The sequence below is a fragment of the Anomaloglossus baeobatrachus genome, chromosome 4 (genome assembly GCF_048569485.1).
Source record: "Anomaloglossus baeobatrachus isolate aAnoBae1 chromosome 4, aAnoBae1.hap1, whole genome shotgun sequence".
Classification (NCBI taxonomy): domain Eukaryota; kingdom Metazoa; phylum Chordata; class Amphibia; order Anura; family Aromobatidae; genus Anomaloglossus; species Anomaloglossus baeobatrachus.
Genome location: NC_134356.1, coordinates 619,859,084 through 619,879,913, shown reverse-complemented (window position 1 = coordinate 619,879,913; position 20,830 = coordinate 619,859,084). Strand labels below are relative to the sequence as shown.

Sequence of the window (20,830 nt, the reverse complement as noted above, 5' to 3'; positions counted from 1 at the left end):
ACACCTAAAGGTATGTACCTAAGGCTAAGGACACACAGCGAGTAAAACTGAGCGAGTGGCCTGCGATAAAAAAATCGCATTCCACTCAGACCAATATTACTCTATGGGGCCGTACCCATGAGCGATTTTCCTCTCAGCCCTAATCGAACCGAGAAAACAGTCGCAGCATTCTGTGGGTGGAATGCAATCCATTTTCATTCGCACCCATACAAGTCTATGGGTGCGAGAGAAACATCGCACTGCACACGCATTACACCGGAGTGCAGTGCGATATACACACAAGCTGACAATGGAGGAGATAGGGAGATTAATCCCTCCCTCTCCTCCGCACCTGTGATCTGATCGCAGGATCGCATCACAGTGGCATGACATTACACTCCAGTAGAACAGGAGCCGAGTGTCATGCGATGCACTCGCAGTAGTTCTCGTGTGCCCCAGCCTAAAGGTATGAAGAGAATCAGCCTGATAGTGCCAGTATAGCACTGGCTTTAGGTTATATAGGAAAATCCTGGTGGTTGGTTCCCTTTAAATGGTATAAATTCAGACACCAGACAGACATAAAAGCAGACACCAGACACCGCCTGCTAATTGGTTGTGCACCAGAAAATAATGGACAAATGTTGGTACATGGTGATGCCTTTAAAGCCACAACTTTCAGGTGAAACCACAGATATTTCCCCCTACTAAGTCACCGCCACACAATAACTAGGAGCCAAGGTATGTGTAAAAGTTGTTTTTTGGTTTTTTTTTTTACACAAATTGTGTGGATCCCAGTGGTTGGGAAATTATCCTTTATACAACGGATAGGGGATAGCTCCCAAACTTTAAAATACCCCTTTAAAGGGAATTTTTCATCAGATTTTTGGTACCTAACCCAAGAGCAGTTAAATAGGGGAAGAGACCCTGATTCCAGTGATGGGTCACTTACTAGACTTTATCAGCAGGAGATTATCTTTACTAGTAAACCTGCTGCTAAGTGGTCTTCCATGTTCTTGAGCTTTGTAGAACCCCGCCCCCAGCATTGATTGGCAGATTTCTGCCTATGCACAGTGCACATAGAAAGTTGCGTTATATAGAGCTCAGCATTCAGAGAACTGCTAGATCTGTAGGAGATAAAATAGATAAAATAGTGATTAATCAATACTGCAGCACCGAGTAAAGTAAGTGACACATCGCTGGAATCAGGGTCTCTGCCCCTACATCATGCTGCTCTCAGATGGGGTAGCCAAAACATAATGACGGGTTCTGCTTTGAGCATGCTGGCACTTGCTCCTTACCTTCCAGATGTTTGACGATACCCCTTAAGCTGTTCCCATGGGCAGCAATTAACACCCTCTTGCCCGCCAGGATCTGTGGGGCGATGACGTCATTCCAATGTGGCAGTGCCCGGGCGATGGTGTCCTTCAGACTCTCACATGAGGGCAGCTCAGATGCAGCTAGGGATGCATAGCGCCGATCCTGCGAAAAGAGGATAAACAATGACGATAAGTGATTTCATCCATACTGTCATGTGTGTACAGCGTCCTGGGAAAACACCGGCACATAGGATTGAGAACTACATCCATATCCCCCACCATGAGGAGCAACATCTGCGAGGAGGGTACCGCTTCCTCACCTTTTTGGGGCAGGTTTCTTCTACTCCATCCATTTTTTATACACAAATAATGATGTTTTCCTGATGAGGTTAATTGGTTTCCTCCATCCATGAGAGAAGGAAATGAGATGTGAACAGCGGAGGAAATCGATGTGACTCCGCTCTGCGCGCCGCTGCAGGACATCTAATGATTTGGTCATTATATGCAATTTTGTTGTAATTTCTCTCCATTTTACAAGACTTCTCTTTACTTTCTGTGAATCTAAACATTCTTGCTTACAAATTAAAAATAATGATACGCGACTCGATAACTGCTTAGAAATTGACAATAATTAAATACATATTCGAAGAAAGATGAAAAATGACAGCACATTCATCCAGGTGACGAATAAATATTTTTTTTCCTTTTTTAAAAAAATATTTTTTATTTTAACATCCATTAAAAGAGTAAAACAAACAGATCCATGGAAAAATGAAAATAGCATTATGTGTTCTGAGCAAAACTACACTTCATCATAGCATTAACTGTCAGACTATGCTGTGATTAAAGCGCACCAATCATCAGGATTTTTGTATATAACCTAAAGCCAGTGCTATACTGGCACTATCAGGCTGATTCTATACATACCTGCAGTGGTCAGCTCGGATGTTTAGGTTTTGAAATCCAAGAAAGTAAAGTTTATAAAATCGGCAGCTTCTTGAGTGACAGCAGCTGAGGATCAGATAATATCTGGGGGGTGTTCATAGTTATCCCCTCCCCCTGTTAGAATTAGCATAAGTATTATACCATCGATTTACTTTTTCACTAGCAGGACCTGTGTGAGGTCATACCCATGTGACCAGAAGGGGCGGGGCTTCAGCCAACAGAAAAATGTTGCTTCATGGTATCAGCTTTGTTGGCTGAGGCCCCGCCCCTTCTGATCACATGGGTATGACCTCACACAGATCCTGCTAATAAAAAAGTAAATTGATGGTATAATACTTATGCTAATTCTAACAGGGGGAGGGGACAACTATGAATACCCCCCAGATATTATCTGATCCTCAGCTGCTGTCACTCAAGAAGCTGCTCATTTTTTAAACTTTACTTTCTTGAATTTCAAAACCTATACATCCGAGCCGACCACTACAGGTACGTATAGAATCAGCCTGATGGTGCCAGTATAGCACTGGCTTTAGGTTGTATATGAATATCCTGGTGATTGGTTCCCTTTGGGAGCAATTTTTCATTCTATTTTCATTTTTCCATGGATCTGTTTGTTTCCTCTTTTAAACCTAAATAAAAAATATTTTATAAAAAAATGTGTTCACCACCTGGATAGATGTGCTGTAATTTTTCGGCTTTCTTGTTCTATTGCTGTGTGCTGTGTCACAATGGCTGGATGAGCACCCATCAGGTTTGATAAAATCCAACCTACTAGGCCTTTTTAAGAGTTGTGCTAAAATCCTTTTTTATATACACTACCGTTAAAAAGTTTGGGGTCACTTAGATATTTCCTTATTTTTGAAAGGAAAGCACATTTTTTTTCAATGAAGCTAACATTAAATTAACCAGAAATACACTCTATACATTGTTAATGCGGTAAATGACTATTCTAGCTGCAAACGTCTGTTTTTTAATGCAATATCTACTAATAGGTGTATAGAAGCCCATTTCCAACAACCACCACTCCAGTGTTCTAATGGTACATTGTGTTTGCTAACTATGTTAGAAGGCTAATGGATGTTTAGAAATCCTTTGAAAACCCTTGTGCAAGTATGTTAGCACAGCTGAAAACAGTTTTGCTGATTAGAGAAGCTATAAAACTGACCTTCCTTTGAGCTAGCTGAGAATCTGGAGCATTACATTTGTTGGTTCAATTAAACTTTCAAAATGGCCAGAAAAAGAGAACTTTCATGTGAAACTCGACAGTCTATTCTTGCTCTTAGAAATGAAGGATATTCCATGGGAGAAATTGCTAAGAAACTGAAGATTTTCTACAATGGTGTGTACTACTCCCTTCAGAGGAGAGCACAAACAGGCTCTAACCAGAGTAGAAAGAGAAGTGGGAGGCCAAAGCACACCTCCAATTTATGCATGAACTATTTAGGGAAGAATGAGGCAGCTGGTATTCTATCTATAATGGTGTGGCCAGCCCAGTCACCAGATCTCAACCCTATTGGGCTGTTCTGGGAGCAGCTTGACCGTATGGTACCAAAAAGTGCCCATCAAGCCAATCCAACTTGTGGGGGGGGGAGCATGGGGTGAAATATCTTCAGATTACCTCCGCAAACTAACAGCTAGAATGCCAAAGGTCTGCAAAGCTGGAATTGCTGCAAAGGAGCATTCTGTGCCGAAAGCAAAGTCTGAAGGAGAAAATTATTATTTCATGTAAAAATCATTATTTCTAACCTAGTTAATGTCTGGACTATATTTTCTATTCATTATGCAACTTATTTGATAAATAAAAGTATGATTTTTCATGGAAAAGACAAAATTGTCTGTGGGTGACCCCAAACCTTTGAACGGTAGTGTATGTATGTGTGTGTGTATTGTGAGACTGTGACCGGGGTTATCTATGACGGCCGGTATGTCTCGCCCAGGTTGTGCTCACTCCATGATAGAAAGTGAATCCACTATAGGGTTAATGCTGTTTCCCTACAGACTGAAGGAAGGGTTAAATAGAATCAGGAACGAGGGCAGGTGTGCCGGGTGTGAGGGAGTGATCACAACTCCCTGAGTCTCTGCTGGAGAGACATGTATATTGCTGTGGATTTTTGTTTGGACATTAAACACCGTGTGCTGTGAACCTTGATGCCTGGATCCCGTGTCTTCTGCTGCGCAGCCGACCGCGCTACCTCACATATGGTGGAGAATCGGCGGGCATGACAGCCGGTGAGGTGTAGCATCCATCCCTGGTGACCCAGCTGCGCATGTCCTGGATTCGAGCGGCTATACTACAGCCCAAACCCGGCGACGCCATGGAGGACATACTAAAGCATTTGGCTCAGGCTAATGCACAGCAGCAACAGACCAATGCACAGCAACAACAGACCAATGCACACCTGCTCCAATCCTTGCAAGTGCAGGAAAAAAAACTCCAAGAACAGTTGGATCAGGCCAATGCACGTCAGCAGCAATCCTTGCAAGTGCAGGTCAAAATGCACCAAGAACAGATGGAGCAGGCCAATGCACGTCAGCAGCAATCCTTGCAAGTGCAGGACAAAAGGCACCAAGAACAGATGGAGCAGGCCAATGCACGTCAGCAGCAAGCCTTACAATTGCAGGAAAAAAGGCACCAAGAACAGATGGTTCTCCTGGCCAAGTCGATCCGTGCCGGACCGGCAGCAACAACCCCGGGACCGGGTGACGACGGCAGCGTCCGGAAAGCGGTGAGACAAGCGTTGCAAAAGATGACCCCGGGTGATGATGTGGAAGCGTTCCTGGCGGTGTTTGAGCGGGTGGCCGAGCGGGAAAAGCTGCCGACCCCGCAGTGGGCTGAGGTATTGTCACCTTATCTGACGGGGGAACCCCAAAAAGCGTACCTGGACCTCGGTACCGAGGACGCCATTGACTATGTGACCCTGAAAGCCGAAATACTGGCTCGGTTGGGGGTGAATACCTATGTACGGGCTCAGCGGGTAAATCAGTGGTTCTATGAGGAAGCCAAACCCGTACGCTCCCAGGCCTATGACTTATTACATCTTGTAAAAAAGTGGTTGCAGCCTGACACTCTGAGCCCGGCGCAAATGGTGGAAAGGGTAGTAGTGGATCGTTTTGTGCGCACTTTACCCGTCACCGTTCAACGGTGGGTAGGACAGGGTGACCCGAGTACCCTGGACCAATTAGTGTCCCTGGTAGAGCGGCATGTGGCTACGCAGGACTTGATACGGGACACTGAGACTTTGCGTACCGCCCGTCGGTCCGGCCCCTCCAAGCCTAGGGCCAAGGACCCACCGCCGACACCGGTACAGGAGTCCGCTACCATCCTGGCTGAGGCCGCGCCCGCCGTTCCTGAGGTCCGGAAGGCCATGTACCCTAAACGACAACTTGTCAAGGGGGTTTCCTTCCCTATTAGATGTTGGCGGTGCCAGCGGGTGGGACATATGGAAGCCCAGTGTCCCCTGACCACGGAGCCCATGGATTGTGGGGTTACCCGGCGGGGTTCAATGTATGCTCAGGTGGTGTGTACCGCTGACCTGGTCTCCCCAGAGACAGAGCCCCACTTGTGCCAAATACAGGTGAATGGATGTCCGGTTACAGGATTGTTGGATTCCGGAAGCTTAGTGACCCTTGTGCGATCCACCTTGAGAGCTAAAGTAAAGGCCACAGGACGCACCGTGGGGGTGGTTTGCATACATGGGGACCGCCGCGACTATCCCACGGGGATTGTCACCATCACAGCACCTTGCGGTCAGGTGCAACATGAGGTGGGACTTCTTAACACTCTTCCTTATGACGTGATCCTAGGAAGGGATCTGCCCTATTTTTGGACTTTATGGAGGGGACCCCCTAAGTCCCCTCAGATATTGGTCGGTCCGGGACCTGAGCCCTACAATCCTGAATCCGGGACACCTGCCGTAGGGGTCACCATGATAGGGACAGAGTGTGAACCCGATAGGTCGCCCCTAGAGGTATTGGCAGGAGAGGCTGAGACGGTCGAGCCCATCCCGGAGTTGGAGGCGTCCCCGGATACGTTTGGGACAGCCCAACTCCAGGACCCTACGTTAATACATGCCCGGAGTCGGGTGACAGTAGTTGACGGGGTGGCACAGCTGCCCGGTGCCCAGGTAAGGTACCCCCATTTCGCTCTTAAGCAGGATTTACTCTACCGGGTAGATGAAATACGGGGCGTAGGGGTAGAACAGTTGGTGGTGCCCCAGCCGCATCGCCGGCGGGTCCTCGACTTGGCTCATAAACACCTGATGAGTGGCCACCTAGGGGTCAAGAAAACGCAGGAGCGAATATTGCAAAGGTTCTATTGGCCCGGGGTCTTTGGGGAGGTAAAACGGTTCTGCGAAACCTGCCCGGAGTGTCAGCTTACTGCACCCCTGACCCATTTTCGCAGTCCGTTGGTACCGTTACCCATTATAGAAGTCCCTTTTGAACGGATAGGGATGGATCTGGTGGGGCCCCTCGTAAAGTCCGCTCGAGGGCACCAACACATCCTAGTGATCGTTGACTATGCCACCCGGTATCCCGAGGCGATACCTCTCAGACATACTGCAGCAAAGCTTATAGCTCGGGAGTTGTTTGCTGTGTTCTGCCGGGTGGGGTTGCCCAAGGAGATCCTTACGGATCAGGGGACCCCATTCATGTCTAAAGTGACCAAAGAGCTATGCCGGCTACTCCAGATCAAGCAGTTGCGTACGTCTGTGTATCATCCTCAAACGGACGGTTTAGTCGAGCGTTTCAATAAAACCCTGAAAACCATGCTAAGAAGGGTGATTTCAAAAGACGGGAAAGACTGGGATATGATGCTTCCCTATTTGATGTTTGCCATCCGTGAGGTGCCACAGGCATCCACGGGGTTTTCGCCTTTTGAGTTGTTATACGGGCGACATCCCCGGGGATTGTTGGACCTGGCAAAGGAAACATGGGAACAAGAGCCCACCCCCCATAAAAGTGTGATCGAACACATTTTAGGAATGCAGAACCGCATAAGCGCGGTCATGCCAATTGTGAAGGAGCATTTACAGGAGGCTCAGGCCGCGCAAAGCGGCCGCTATAATAGACAAGCCACCGTGCGGACCTTTAAACCCGGGGATCGGGTGTTGGTATTGATCCCCACGGCGGAGAGCAAATTCCTGGCTCAGTGGCAAGGCCCCTACGAGATAAAGGAAAGAGTAGGGGTGGTTAACTATAAAGTATTGCAGCCCGGTAGGCGGAAACCTGAACAAATATACCATGTCAACCTATTAAAACCTTGGCAGGAACGGGAAAGCCTGATGGCTGTTTTTTCCCCACCTCCCTCCTCTTCGGGTCGTTCACATCCGGCTCCAGCGACCTCCGGAGAGGACGAACCGGAAGTAAGGATTGGAGAAGCCCTCACCAAGCAACAGAGGCGAGAGGCCAGACGGTTGGTTCAGCAGAACCCCGATGTCTTCTCCGAGCTGCCCGGTAGGACCAGTCTGATACGACATGATATTGTCACCGAGCCCCACCTGAAGGTACGCCTGAAGTCATACCGGGTGCCGGAGGCTCGACGACAAGCCATATCGGAGGAAGTAAAGACAATGTTACGCCTGGGGGTCATCGAAAAATCCCGGAGTGAATGGGCTAGTCCGATTGTCCTAATACCAAAACCCGATGGCTCCTTAAGGTTCTGCAATGACTTTAGGAGATTGAACGAAATATCCAAGTTCGATCTCTACCCCATGCCCCGGGTGGATGAGCTGATTGATAGGCTGGGACAGGCGCGATATTTTACCACGCTCGACCTGACCAAAGGGTACTGGCAGGTGCCACTAACGGAGTCCGCCAAGGAGAAAACAGCTTTTGTTACGCCGGAGGGTCTCTTCCACTATGTTGTCTTGCCTTTTGGGTTACATGGCGCTCCGGCCACGTTCCAGAGGTTGATGGACTTAGTGCTGGAACCCCACCAGGCGTATGCATCAGCGTACCTGGATGACATCATTATTTACAGCTCCGATTGGCAGACCCACTTGGAACAGGTACAAGCGGTGGTGGACGCGCTTCGAACAGCCGGATTGACAGCCAATCCCAAGAAATGTGCATTGGGACTCACGGAAGCCCGCTACTTGGGCTACGTGATAGGCCAAGGAGTGATTAAGCCCCAAATTAACAAGGTTGAGGCGATCCAGAAGTGGCCTAGACCCCTGACCACGAAGCAGGTTAGGGCCTTCCTGGGTATCGTGGGGTACTACAGGAGGTTTGTAAAGGATTTTGCGGGACTATCAGCCCCCTTGACTGACCTTCTCAAAGGCAAGAAGTCCGTCATGGTGCGCTGGACTCCGCAGGCCGAGGACTCCTTCCGGGCCCTGAAGGGGGTCCTGTGCGGACGGCCCGTTCTTGTCAACCCTGATTTCCGGAAGGAGTTCATAGTACAGACTGACGCCTCGGAGGTCGGCCTGGGGGCAGTGCTGTCTCAGGTGGTTCAGGGGGAGGAACACCCCGTCACCTTCTTAAGTAGGAAGCTCACCCCTCCCGAGCGGAATTATAGCGTAGTGGAGAAGGAGTGCCTGGCGATCAAGTGGGCCTTGGAGTCCCTGCGCTATTACCTGCTGGGACGGCAGTTTCGCTTGGTGACGGATCACTCTCCACTGGTCTGGATGAGGTCCGCCAAGGAACGGAATGCCCGGGTTACCCGGTGGTTCCTTTCTCTGCAGAACTTCCGGTTTACGGTTGAACACCGGGCCGGTAGGTTGCAGGGCAACGCCGATGCCTTGTCCCGCGGCCCGTGTTTGATGGCTGGAGTTCAACCCCACACGCTTGAACTGAGGGGGGGGGTATGTGAGACTGTGACCGGGGTTATCTATGACGGCCGGTATGTCTCGCCCAGGTTGTGCTCACTCCATGATAGAAAGTGAATCCACTATAGGGTTAATGCTGTTTCCCTACAGACTGAAGGAAGGGTTAAATAGAATCAGGAACGAGGGCAGGTGTGCCGGGTGTGAGGGAGTGATCACAACTCCCTGAGTCTCTGCTGGAGAGACATGTATATTGCTGTGGATTTTTGTTTGGACATTAAACACCGTGTGCTGTGAACCTTGATGCCTGGATCCCGTGTCTTCTGCTGCGCAGCCGACCGCGCTACCTCACAGTATATATATATATATATATATATATATATATATATATATATATACAGTTAGGTCCAGAAATATTTGGACAGTGACACAAGTTTTGTTATTTTAGCTGTTTACAAAAACATGTTCAGAAATACAATTATATATATAATATGGGCTGAAAGTGCACACTCCCAGCTGCAATATGAGAGTTTTCACATCCAAATCGGAGAAAGGCTTTAGGAATCATAGCTCTGTAATGCATAGTCTCCTCTTTTTCAAGGACCAAAAGTAATTGGACAAGGGACTCTAAGGGCTGCAATTAACTCTGAAGGCGTCTCCCTCGTTAACCTGTAATCAATGAAGTAGTTAAAAGGTCTGGGGTTGATTACAGGTGTGTGGTTTTGCATATGGAAGCTGTTGCTGTGACCAGACAACATGCGGTCTAAGGAACTCTCAATTGAGGTGAAGCAGAACATCCTGAGGCTGAAAAAAAAGAAAAAATCCATCAGATAGATAGCAGACATGCTTGGAGTAGCAAAATCAACAGTCGGGTACATTCTGAGAAAAAAGGAATTGACTGGTGAGCTTGGGAACTCAAAAAGGCCTGGGCGTCCACGGATGACAACAGTGGTGGATGATTGCCGCATACTTTCTTTGGTGAAGAAGAACCCGTTCACAACATCAACTGAAGTCCAGAATACTCTCAGTGAAGTAGGTGTATCTGTCTCTAAGTCAACAGTAAAGAGAAGACTCCATGAAAGTAAATACAAAGGGTTCACATCTAGATGCAAACCATTCATCAATTCCAAAAATAGACAGGCCAGAGTTAAATTTGCTGAAAAACACCTCATGAAGCCAGCTCAGTTCTGGAAAAGTATTCTATGGACAGATGAGACAAAGATCAACCTGTACCAGAATGATGGGAAGAGAAAAGTTTGGAGAAGAAAGGGAACGGCACATGATCCAAGGCACACCACATCCTCTGTAAAACATGGTGGAGGCAACGTGATGGCATGGGCATGCATGGCTTTCAATGGCACTGGGTCACTTGTGTTTATTGATGACATAACAGCAGACAAGAGTAGCCGGATGAATTCTGAAGTGTACCGGGATATACTTTCAGCCCAGATTCAGCCAAATGCCGCAAAGTTGATCGGACGGCGCTTCATAGTACAGATGGACAATGGCCCCAAGCATACAGCCAAAGCTACCCAGGAGTTCATGAGTGCAAAAAAGTGGAACTTTCTGCAATGGCCAAGTCAATCACCAGATCTTAACCCAATTGAGCATGCATTTCACTTGCTCAAATCCAGACTTAAGACGGAAAGACCCACAAACAAGCAAGACCTGAAGGCTGCGGCTGTAAAGGCCTGGCAAAGCATTAAGAAGGAGGAAACCCAGCGTTTGGTGATGTCCATGGGTTCCAGACTTAAGGCAGTGATTGCCTCCAAAGGATTCGCAACAAAATATTGAAAATAAAAATATTTTGTTTGGGTTTGGTTTATTTGTCCAATTACTTTTGACCTCCTAAAATGTGGAGTGTTTGTAAAGAAATGTTTACAATTCCTACAATTTCTATCAGATATTTTTGTTCAAACCTTCAAATTAAACGTTACAATCTGCACTTGAATTCTGTTGTAGAGGTTTCATTTCAAATCCAATGTGGTGGCATGCAGAGCCCAACTCGCGAAAATTGTGTCACTGTCCAAATATTTCTGGACCTAACTGTATATATATATATATATATATATATATATATAATCTATTATATATAATCTATTATATGCATGTATATAATATATAATATTCTTAAAGGGAACCAACCAGCAAGATCTTGCTATATAAAGTAGGGGCAGTGCTATATTGGCACTAGAAGGCTGTATCCAGGCATACCTTTTGTTGACAGTTGGGATGTTTGGTTGCTGAAATATCCTTAATCAAAGTTGCAGAAATGCACCTCACTTTGATTGATATGTGCATTGGGGGCGGGCCTTTGAGGGTTGGGTACTCAGCATATATTTCTCCTATGTCTTGTATTGCATACCCCTTTAAAATCGCGCCGCCATTGCTGTTGTTGGTGGCGCATGCACATTGCACAGTAATTGTGTCTTCATTAAAATGGCGCCAGAGTTGGCGCATGTGCGAAACGCAATCTCCAGGGTGATTTTGTAAGACACTGTGGAAAGGACTATGAGAAGCATCAACATCTGCACAGATTTATTTTTTTTACATCTGCGCATGCGCCAATGCCGGTCATAGTCTTTACCACAGTGTCTTCAATAAAATGGCAACAGATATCATGGTACGCGCAAGTGTGGTCTATGGCGTCATTTTGATGAAGACAAAATTACTGTGGCAATGAGTACTCGCCGCTAAAAATAGCAGGGGCGGTGCAATATTTAAATAAAGGAAAGGGGGCATACAAAGAAAGATGCAGGAGGAGGAATTTACAGCCAGGACCCAACCCACAAAGGCCCGCACCACTGCACACATCAGTCAAAGTGCAGGGCATTTCTGCAACTTTGATTGAAGATATTTCATCAACCAAGCAATGGATCTTTCTATATCAGGTATGCCTGGATTCAGCATCTTACTGCCTGTATGGCACTGCCTTTACCTCATATAGCAACATAGTCTTAGGCCACTTTCAAATTCAGATAGCAGCCGTATTGATACTGTACCTATCAGGTTGCCAAGATCGGGTCATGGGCCCAGTGCTAGTTTGTGCATCTTTGTCCATCTTTGTCCGAGCATGGAACGCGAAACGCGTAGGTGTGAAACCAGTCTCACGTTACATTCACACATCCATAAGAATTTTACTATCCGACCATTTTTTTCCTCAGGTATCTTCGTAGTTGCATGTGTGGGACATTGTTTATTTCACAATTATTTTTATTTTTTTCACTGTATATGAAATAGATGTATTTGTTTCCATGACAATAAAAAGCCTTCTGGAAGTTTTATTTTTATTCAAATCATATTCAATTTGATTATTAAGCAAAAGATCCATGAGGCACAAATCTCTATCGACTTGTATGGCCAACGTATTAGAATAGGATTTTCTCTGAATCTCACAGATCTCACACTCAGATCCATGATTTTCATGGATGTACATGTGAATCCATGAAACTCTTAAGTTTTCATGTTCTGTTTGGGGGAAAAATAATCAGACAGCACATGGTCATTTCACCCGGTTGTCTGTAGTATCAGAGGCGGAACAATTGCAGTTGCAGGGATTGGGACCGGGCCTAAGGGTGCTGGGGGCCCACCGACCCCAGCCCCTGCTTCATCTGGATGTGCCTCCGAGGGCGCACATGCAGCTGAAATGCATCACGGTGTAGAGACCTGTTGGGTCCCTGTGCTGCGATACACGCTGCTGGCCTAACAGAAGCCGGCAGCTATCAGCTGCGTCCCCATGACTGAGGTGGCGCATAAAAATGACGTTATGAGTTGCCATAGCACAGACGCTGATGAAAACAGACTGCCACTGTAGAAGTGGGAGCCGGGGAGAGTGAGTACATTATATACCATTAGGAGGACAGTATACACAGGAGGGGCCCAGGAGAGGAGCATACATACCAGGAGGGGGACAGTATATACCAGGAGAGGAGCATACATACATACTAGGAGGGGGACAGTATATACCAGGAGAGGGACAGTATATACCAGGAGGGAGACAGTGTATTCCAAAAGAGGGACAGTATATACCAGAGAGGCCCAGGAGGGGAACAGTATATACCAGGATGGGGGACATATATACTAGTATAGGGGACATATTTACTAGGACGGGAGCCATACCAGGATGAGGGCATATATACCGGGATAGAGGACATATTTACCAGCAGTGAGCCCAGGATGCATTACATTAGAACAGGATAAGGAACTTTACTACATAATGGGGGGAGGGCAACTCGTATGTCTTTATAAGATTTAGAAGGCTAAATGTATACATACATATACATACTTGTGACCAACATGCGGGGATGCGGGGGCCCAGGTCCCAATTTGCATAGAGCCCATCGAACTCTAGTTACGCCGTTGTGGACTACATTTCTGTCATAATTTACATCATGATAAATTTGTAATCTTGACTACGTTCCCTCCCTTCGAAGCTTTGCCATCTTTTCAAAATGTTGGTAGAGCTATCGGGGATCGGCACAAAAATGTTGCAGCATTTCAAACAGTTTTACACTATAATTCTGATGAAAACTGATTGATGACTTAGCCCTACTGAGCATGCACACATTTCTCATTAGGGTATATTCATATGTCACAGATTTGATGCAGAAATTTCAGCAACTGAACAATCCGTTTCATACATCTCAAAGGGTGAGCATCTAGCTTCCTGCAAACCCGGTACAGATGACTAATATGGACATTTCCACAACAAATCTGCCATGTCTGGATATGCCAAGGCCAACTGTTTTTGGTCAGAGTGCTGCTGTCTGGGTGCATGAGGACATCACTGTACAGCCCTCTGACCAATGTTAGCCAATTCTCATCCATCTTTACGGCCAAGAATAGTGCTTGTAATTAGAAGCAATTCCTGAAAATATCCACCATGAGGACAAGAGCACAGAGAGAGAAACCAAAAATCCCAGTCAGGCCCTCAACTTGTGGAAGTGACTAGTCCAGGATCACACAGTAGTGGGTGACGCTGCGGTGGATGACAGCGCGACCACACAGCATCAGAGCGCATTCTCATCCCTCTCTTCTGTCAGCATCGGCTGCCCACTACTGTGTGATCATGTGTGCCGCGAGTGGCCGCAGCAGACAGGAGACAGGGATCAGAACAAGACTACACTGACACTGTGTGTGCACTCGGCTCCTGCAGTGTCAGTGTACGTAGGGCCGGGTATTCACGTCCGGCAGCGTTCCAAAGCAAATACTGTCAACCAACATAAGGGAAGTTTCGGAGAATTGCAATTGAGAGGGCTGATCGGTGGACTGAACCCTTGGCCACATTCTTTTCTCATGCCGATACGGCATGAGAAATCAATCGCAGATGGACACTGACCCATAGTTTTGCACTGGTACGAGTGAAATCTGATGTTTTATCGGATTGCACTCGTCCGTGCAACGCGCAAGTGGAACCGAGGCCTAATCTTGCCTCTGTCATCCATAAAAATAGAACGTCTTAGTGCCATATAGACATAAATCATCTGTTTCATGAATAGACATCACTGGAAGATGTTATGGTTTCTTACCTTGCTGATGAGCTTGTAGTATGTATGATCTTCTCCCATGGGTGGGGGAGGGATGTCATATGACCTCCTCCAGATTTTCACTTGCTCCTCTCCATGCTTCTCAGCTGTTTCTGCCTTGTTCAATCCAGTTAAGCCCCCATAATGACGCTCATTCAGCCTCCATGACCTGTGCACTGGCAGCCACATCTGGTCTGTGCCCTCCAGTATATACCACAGTGTTTGCACTGCCCTTTTCAGAACAGATGTGTAGCAGATGTCAAACTCCATTTTTGCATCTTTGATGGCTTGAGCCCCTCTTTTGGCCTCCTCTCTACCCTTCTCGCTGAGGTCAGCATCGAACCAGCCACAGAACCGATTTTCCTGGTTCCACGAGCTTTCACCATGACGGACAATTACCAGACGGTGAGGCATGGTGACTATCAAAACGCGTGTAGTAACTAGAGATGTGACTTGTATGTCTTGGACTGAGACGACCTCTGAATGTTCACTGTGGCTTGTAAGTGGGGAAACAAAGCCGTGAAGTAGTCAGATGGATATCCTGGTCCCTGAGATGTCCCCCCAGCCAAACGCAGGTCACTGGGACTTATATACCTAGTGTTAGTTCTCATGGTGTCCAATCACTCAGAAGCAACAGGTGTCCAATGAGAGAAGTGGAAAGGGTGGAAGAAGCTTAAAATAGTCTCGCCCAACAGTGACAGCTGGTACTGACCTTTAACAGTGGAACTGAGGAGGTATCAACTAAAGGTCACTTGTACCTTTACTCTGCACAAATGTCTGGTATGGAAAGGGTTATACTTTACAGTGAAATTCTGTGCTGATCTTCAGGCTTTTTTTGCCCAGTTTGGTAACTGTTTGATCAGATCATTGTTTTATTATAGTATTTTTGAGTGGTATTTCGTGCTGTCATTTTGCATTGCTTCATGTTATGTTCACTACTAATAGAAATATACGAGAATCTAATAGTCGATGGTCAGATACTGGCACAATATTTACATATGAAATACACTCCTCAACATTGAAATTGCAACTCCATCGCTCCTTGGAAGATGCCGTTCCTTCACTCCTTCATTTGTCCAAAAAAGAATAGTTGATGAATAGAAAGAACAGGATGGATAGAGATGTTAATGATTTGCTCATGATGAAAAAATGGAAACTAATTTTTCAAAAAATCTCAATTTATTCAATATTGAGTATAAGGAATACCGCACTTACACAAGTGGCCTACTCTCAATGAGTCTATTGAGGACCCACCTCTTCCAACAAGCCTACAACCTACAATAGCCCTCAGTCCAGTAGACCACTGCGCAACCAGCTCTGTCCTCACCCATTGTACCATCACCCATTCCCTGTAGACTGTGAGCCCTCGCGGGCAGGGTCCTCTTTCCTCCTATACCAGTCTGTTTTGTACTGGTAATGATTGTTGTACGTATATCCTCTTTCACTTGTAAAGCGCCATGGAATAAATGGCGCTATAATAATAAATAATAATAATAATGTTCTGCCAAGCTGAATACACTTGGGCAAGTCTCCAAGATCCTCTGCTGGCAGCTGCCTTTGCAATTGCCAGCCAATGATGGTCCCTATGTGCTTGATGGGAGACAAGTCCGGACAAGCTGCAGCAACATTGGGCCTGGTGTCAAACTAACAATCGTCCATCAGACTGTAAAATAGAGAAATGAGATTTGTCAAGTTTCCTATGCTCAAAAATTCAAAGGTGGAAGCTTCACACCACTCCATCTGACTCTTAGCATTGTGCTTGTTCATTTAAAGAGGTTGTCCACTACTTTTCCATTGATGGTATCCTTAGGATAGGTTATCAGTGTTTGATCGGCTGGAGTCCAACACCCGGCACCCCCGCTGATCAGCTGTTCTAGGTCACGGTGGCGACAGCAAGCAGCCAGAAATGCTCAGATCTGTAACTGCTCCGTCTTCTGATAGCGGACGCGGCTGGGTACTGCACATGTGTCTCCTATTGATCTGAATAGGAGGTGGATGTGCAGTACCCAGCCTTGGCCACTATCAGAAGATGGAGCAGCTCTGGAACTGAGCATTTCTGGCTGCCCAGACCGAGAACAGCTGACCGGCAGGGGGTGCAAGATGTCGGACCCTGGCCAATCAGACATTGATGACCTATCCTAAGGATACCATCAATGTAAAAGTAGTGGATAACCTCTTTAGTACTTGCAAGCAGCTACTCAGCAGTATAAAACCCAAGCCATGAATCTCCTGGCTCGTAGTGTTTGTGCTGATGTTAATACCAGAGGAGATTTGGACTCTACAGTTGTGGAGTCAACAGATTGTTGGTGACTTTTCTCCGCTCTGTAACATTACGTGGCCTCCACTTCATAATGATGAACTGACTTGATACACCGGTGACATCCGATTACATGGCCACGCTGATCTCATTGAGCTATTTATTCTGTCAAAAATGTTTGTAAGGCAGACGGTCTTGCAAAGAGCTGGATTTTATACAACTTTGGCAATGGGACGGATAAAAATGTTAATTTGATGATGATTTACTCTATGGGTTAAAAGAATATTTTGAGGAGTCTTTTGCAGTAGGTCTACTTCAAAAACGTTTGAGTGTTCCTATTCATCTTTATTGTAAGGCCCTGTGCGCACATTGCATTTTTACCTGCGTTTTTTGTGCATTTTTGCTGCACAAATTTCTTGAGAAAATGGTTGTAACCTTTCGGCAGACATTCCCCAGCAAAACCTATAGAAAAAAAAATTAGCTGTTGTGACGCCCTGGCAAAACCAGGGTGTCACAGAGCCTGCAGAAATCCAGCAAAGAGCAGGTCATTCTCCTCCTTGGTAACCTGATCCCACACCAGTGCAGCAGGACAGACACCCCCCCCCCCCAGTGTAAGGCTATGTGCGCACGTGTGCGTAATTCATGCAGTTACGCTGTGCTCCGTTACCTCACCGCACACCACGGGTGGCGTCACGGACAATCTCCCTTACCTAATCCCCGGGGAAGGGTAGTGGCCCGCCGGTATCGAAAGAGATCCCGGATCACTGCAGGGGAGTGGACTCCCCGTTCCCGGCTGAGGAGGAAAGAAAGAGAAAGAGTGGAGAAAGAGGCACCTGGCTGCAGGGAAAGAACAGGGGCTGCTGCACCGTGTGTGGGACTTAAACACCCTCCATACTGAAGGCTGCGGACTCCGGCAATTTCTGGTTAATTCCTGACTGTGTGAATTTTCTTGCAAAGCGAACTGTGAGTAACAACATCCCCCGGTCCAAGTGATCGTCTGCGTTCGGCTGTGCGCAAGTCTGCGTTCGGCTAAGCGCAAGTCTGCGTTCGGCTGTGCGCAAGTTTGCGTTCGGCTGTGCGTAAGTCTGCGTTCGGCTGTGTAAGTCTGCGTTCGGCTGTGTAAGTCTGCGTTCGGCTGTGTAAGTCTGCGTTCGGCTGTGTAAGTCTGCGTACGGCTGTGTGTGCCTGCGATCTGCTGTGTGTGTGTGATCGGCTGTGCATGCCTGCGATCTGCTGTGTGTGTGTGTGATCTGCTGTGTGTGTGATCTGCTGTGTGTGTGATCTGCTGTGTGTGTGTGATCTGCTGTGTGTGTGTGATCTGCTGTGTGTGTGTGATCTGCTGTGTGTGTGTGATCTGCTGTGTGTGTCAGTATGTCAGCTAGAAGCAGGGTAGGACGGCGTGCAGCACCGACCGGAGATCACAGGGAGGACCTGGGAGCCACGCAAAAGTCCTGGTCTGGTGAGTATGAGTCTCCTGGGAAGTGGGGGGGGGGGTCTGGTTTTTTTGGGGGGGGTAATCTTACCCCCAACCGTGTTTCTCTAAGAATAAGACCTCCTCCAAAAATAAGCCCTAGTGCTTTTTTGGGGGGGCAAAAAAAAATATAAGACAGTGTCTTATTTTTGTAAAAACACGGTAGTAGCTGCAAGGTAGTGCTTGAACCTCTCTGTCACAGCCCAGATGAGCGCCAGGAACTCCAACTTGAAGGAGCTATAAGTCTCCGGGTTCCTCTCAGTAGGCCTCAATTTTTGGCTGGCATAGACGATTACTTTTTCCTTACCCTTCTGTACCTGGGACAGGACGGCTCCCAGTCCCACATTACTGGTATCTGTGTACAGCATGAACGGGAGGCCATAATCAGGGTAGGCCAGGATTTCATCCCCAGTCAGGACAGACTTCATCCGTTCAAAAGATTTTTCTTGTTCCGGACCCCATTGGAATGGGGGCCCTGAGGGCTTTCCATGTGTGGTATGGCCCACCAGGAGGTCTTGCAAGGGGGTTGACATCTGGGTATACCCCTTGATGAATCTTCGGTAATACCCTATAAGGCCCAGGAAATGCTGCACTTCTCTGACGGTGGTAGGCCGCAGCCAGCCCTGGATGGCTGTGATTTTCTCGGGGTCGGGTACCACACTTTCAGCACTCACCACGTGCCCCAGGTACTGTACCTTCGGTTTGAGTAGATGGCACTTGGACGGCTTGAGCTTCATCCCGTATTTAGACAAGGCATCAAATACCTCCACCAGATGTTCCAGGTGGGCCTCGTATGTCTTGGAGTAGACGATGACGTCGTCCAGATACAGCAAGACAGTCTCGAAGTTACAGTGGCCCAAACAGCACACCATCAACCTCTGGAACGTCCCAGACGCGTTGCACAGCCCGAATGGAGTGCTGTTAAACTCACACAGGCCCATCGGGGTCACAAACGCAGTCTTCTCCCGGTCCTCTTCGGCGACTGCCACATGCCAGTACCCGCTGGTAAGATCAAGAGTGGAAAAATAAGTAGCAGATTTTAAGGCGGCTAATGATTCTTCGATTCGGGGTAGAGGGTACACATCCTTATGGGTGATTTTGTTAATCTGGCGGTAATCCACACACATCCGCATGGTCCCATCTTTCTTTCTTACAAGGACCAATGGGGCGGCCCAGGGACTGCAGCTATCCCGGATTACTCCTGCTTCCTTCATACTTCTGAGCATGTCTTTAGCACATTGGTAGTGGGCAGGAGGTATGGGCCTATACCTTTCCTTAATGAATGGATGACTGCCTGTGGGTATATGATGTTGTACCCCTTTAATCCGCCCAAAGTCCAATGGGTGTTTGCTAAAAACCTGCTCGTACTCCCTGACAACCCTGTAGACCCCTTGTTTGTGATGTGCTGGTGTAGAATCAGTGCCGACATGTAATTCCTGACACCACTTCTCTTCTGGTTCCTGAGAATTAGCCCTGTGGGTCTGACAGGGTATGTCTGGAGAGCTGGTTGCATGGATGTCGTTTGAATGTACTGTAAACAGCTTGGCTATGGTGGCATACCTGGGTAGTATCACTTCCTCCTCCCCACAGTTGAGTACTCGTATGGGCACCCTCCCCTTCTGGACATAGACTACCCCTCTGGCCATAAACACGGTAGGCCAGTGCTCTGAGGGCAGGGGCTCCACCACTGCCTGGTAATCCTGTCCCCGGAAGCCTACAGCTGCCCTGCACCAAATCAACATTTCACTCCTTGGGGGTACCACTAGAGGAGCTACATCCATTTCCCGTACACCACCTATCTCACCTCCAGAGAGATTTACCTGTTGCCGCTGCAGGAGTGCTTGGATCTCACGTTGCAGGACTCTCTGACGCCCTGCTCCTGCAGTTTCAGATAGCTGTTGAAGCAAAAACAACACCTCACTCATGCAATTCTCTATCACATTTGTTCCTAGAATGATCTTCGGGTTCCGATCACTAGGATCATTTTGGACTACAATAAGGCCTTGCCGGGACAGCTCTACACGGCCTACTTTAATGGTCACCTCCTTGAACCCAATTTGAGTCACAGGTAGCCCGGTGACAGCATAGTCAGGCCGTCGTCTGGTGGGGTCAAGTCGTCATCCAGCCAGAACTTCTTATATAGTACATAGGGAATAGTTGTTACCTGGGAGCCGGTGTCGAGGATTGCAGAGGTTGGGATCCCATCCAGGGTGATAGAAACAATGGGCCGTCTACCTACATACCGCTCTCTCCAGTCTGCTGGGCCTTGGCAATTTATTCCTGGGGATTGGCCCTTGGCCCCAGGGGTTGCCCGTTTAAAGGACAGCTTTTTGTGTAGTGGCTGGTCTTGCTGCACTTGTAACAGACAGGTGGGCTATACCGGTCACCGCTCCGTCCTTTATATGCTGAGGTCCGCTTCCGCATCCAGGGTACGTCCTCTGGCCAGTCAGCCAATTGGATCTCATTTGACGAAGTGGCCTTGGACTTTAGCTGCATGGCTTCCAGGATCCGGGCGACATCTCTAGTCAGCTGCTGTACTTGGGTAGACAACTTGCTGGTTCCGGCCCCGGACG

The 20,830-nt window shown here is 47.6% G+C and overlaps 1 protein-coding gene across 1 annotated transcript in view; it reads right to left on the bottom strand.

The window, feature by feature from the left end:
* Positions 1 to 15,114, bottom strand: part of PGAM2 (phosphoglycerate mutase 2) — a 30,933-nt gene extending 15,819 nt beyond the window's left edge. The window contains exons 1-2 of the mRNA XM_075346274.1: positions 14,533 to 15,114; positions 1,278 to 1,458 (exon numbers count right to left, since the gene is read on the bottom strand). Of these exons, the coding sequence (XP_075202389.1) occupies positions 1,278 to 1,458; positions 14,533 to 14,943 (592 nt within the window). The 5' untranslated portion in view covers positions 14,944 to 15,114. The remainder of the gene's footprint in view (positions 1 to 1,277; positions 1,459 to 14,532) is intronic.
* Positions 15,115 to 20,830: the final 5,716 nt, after the last annotated feature.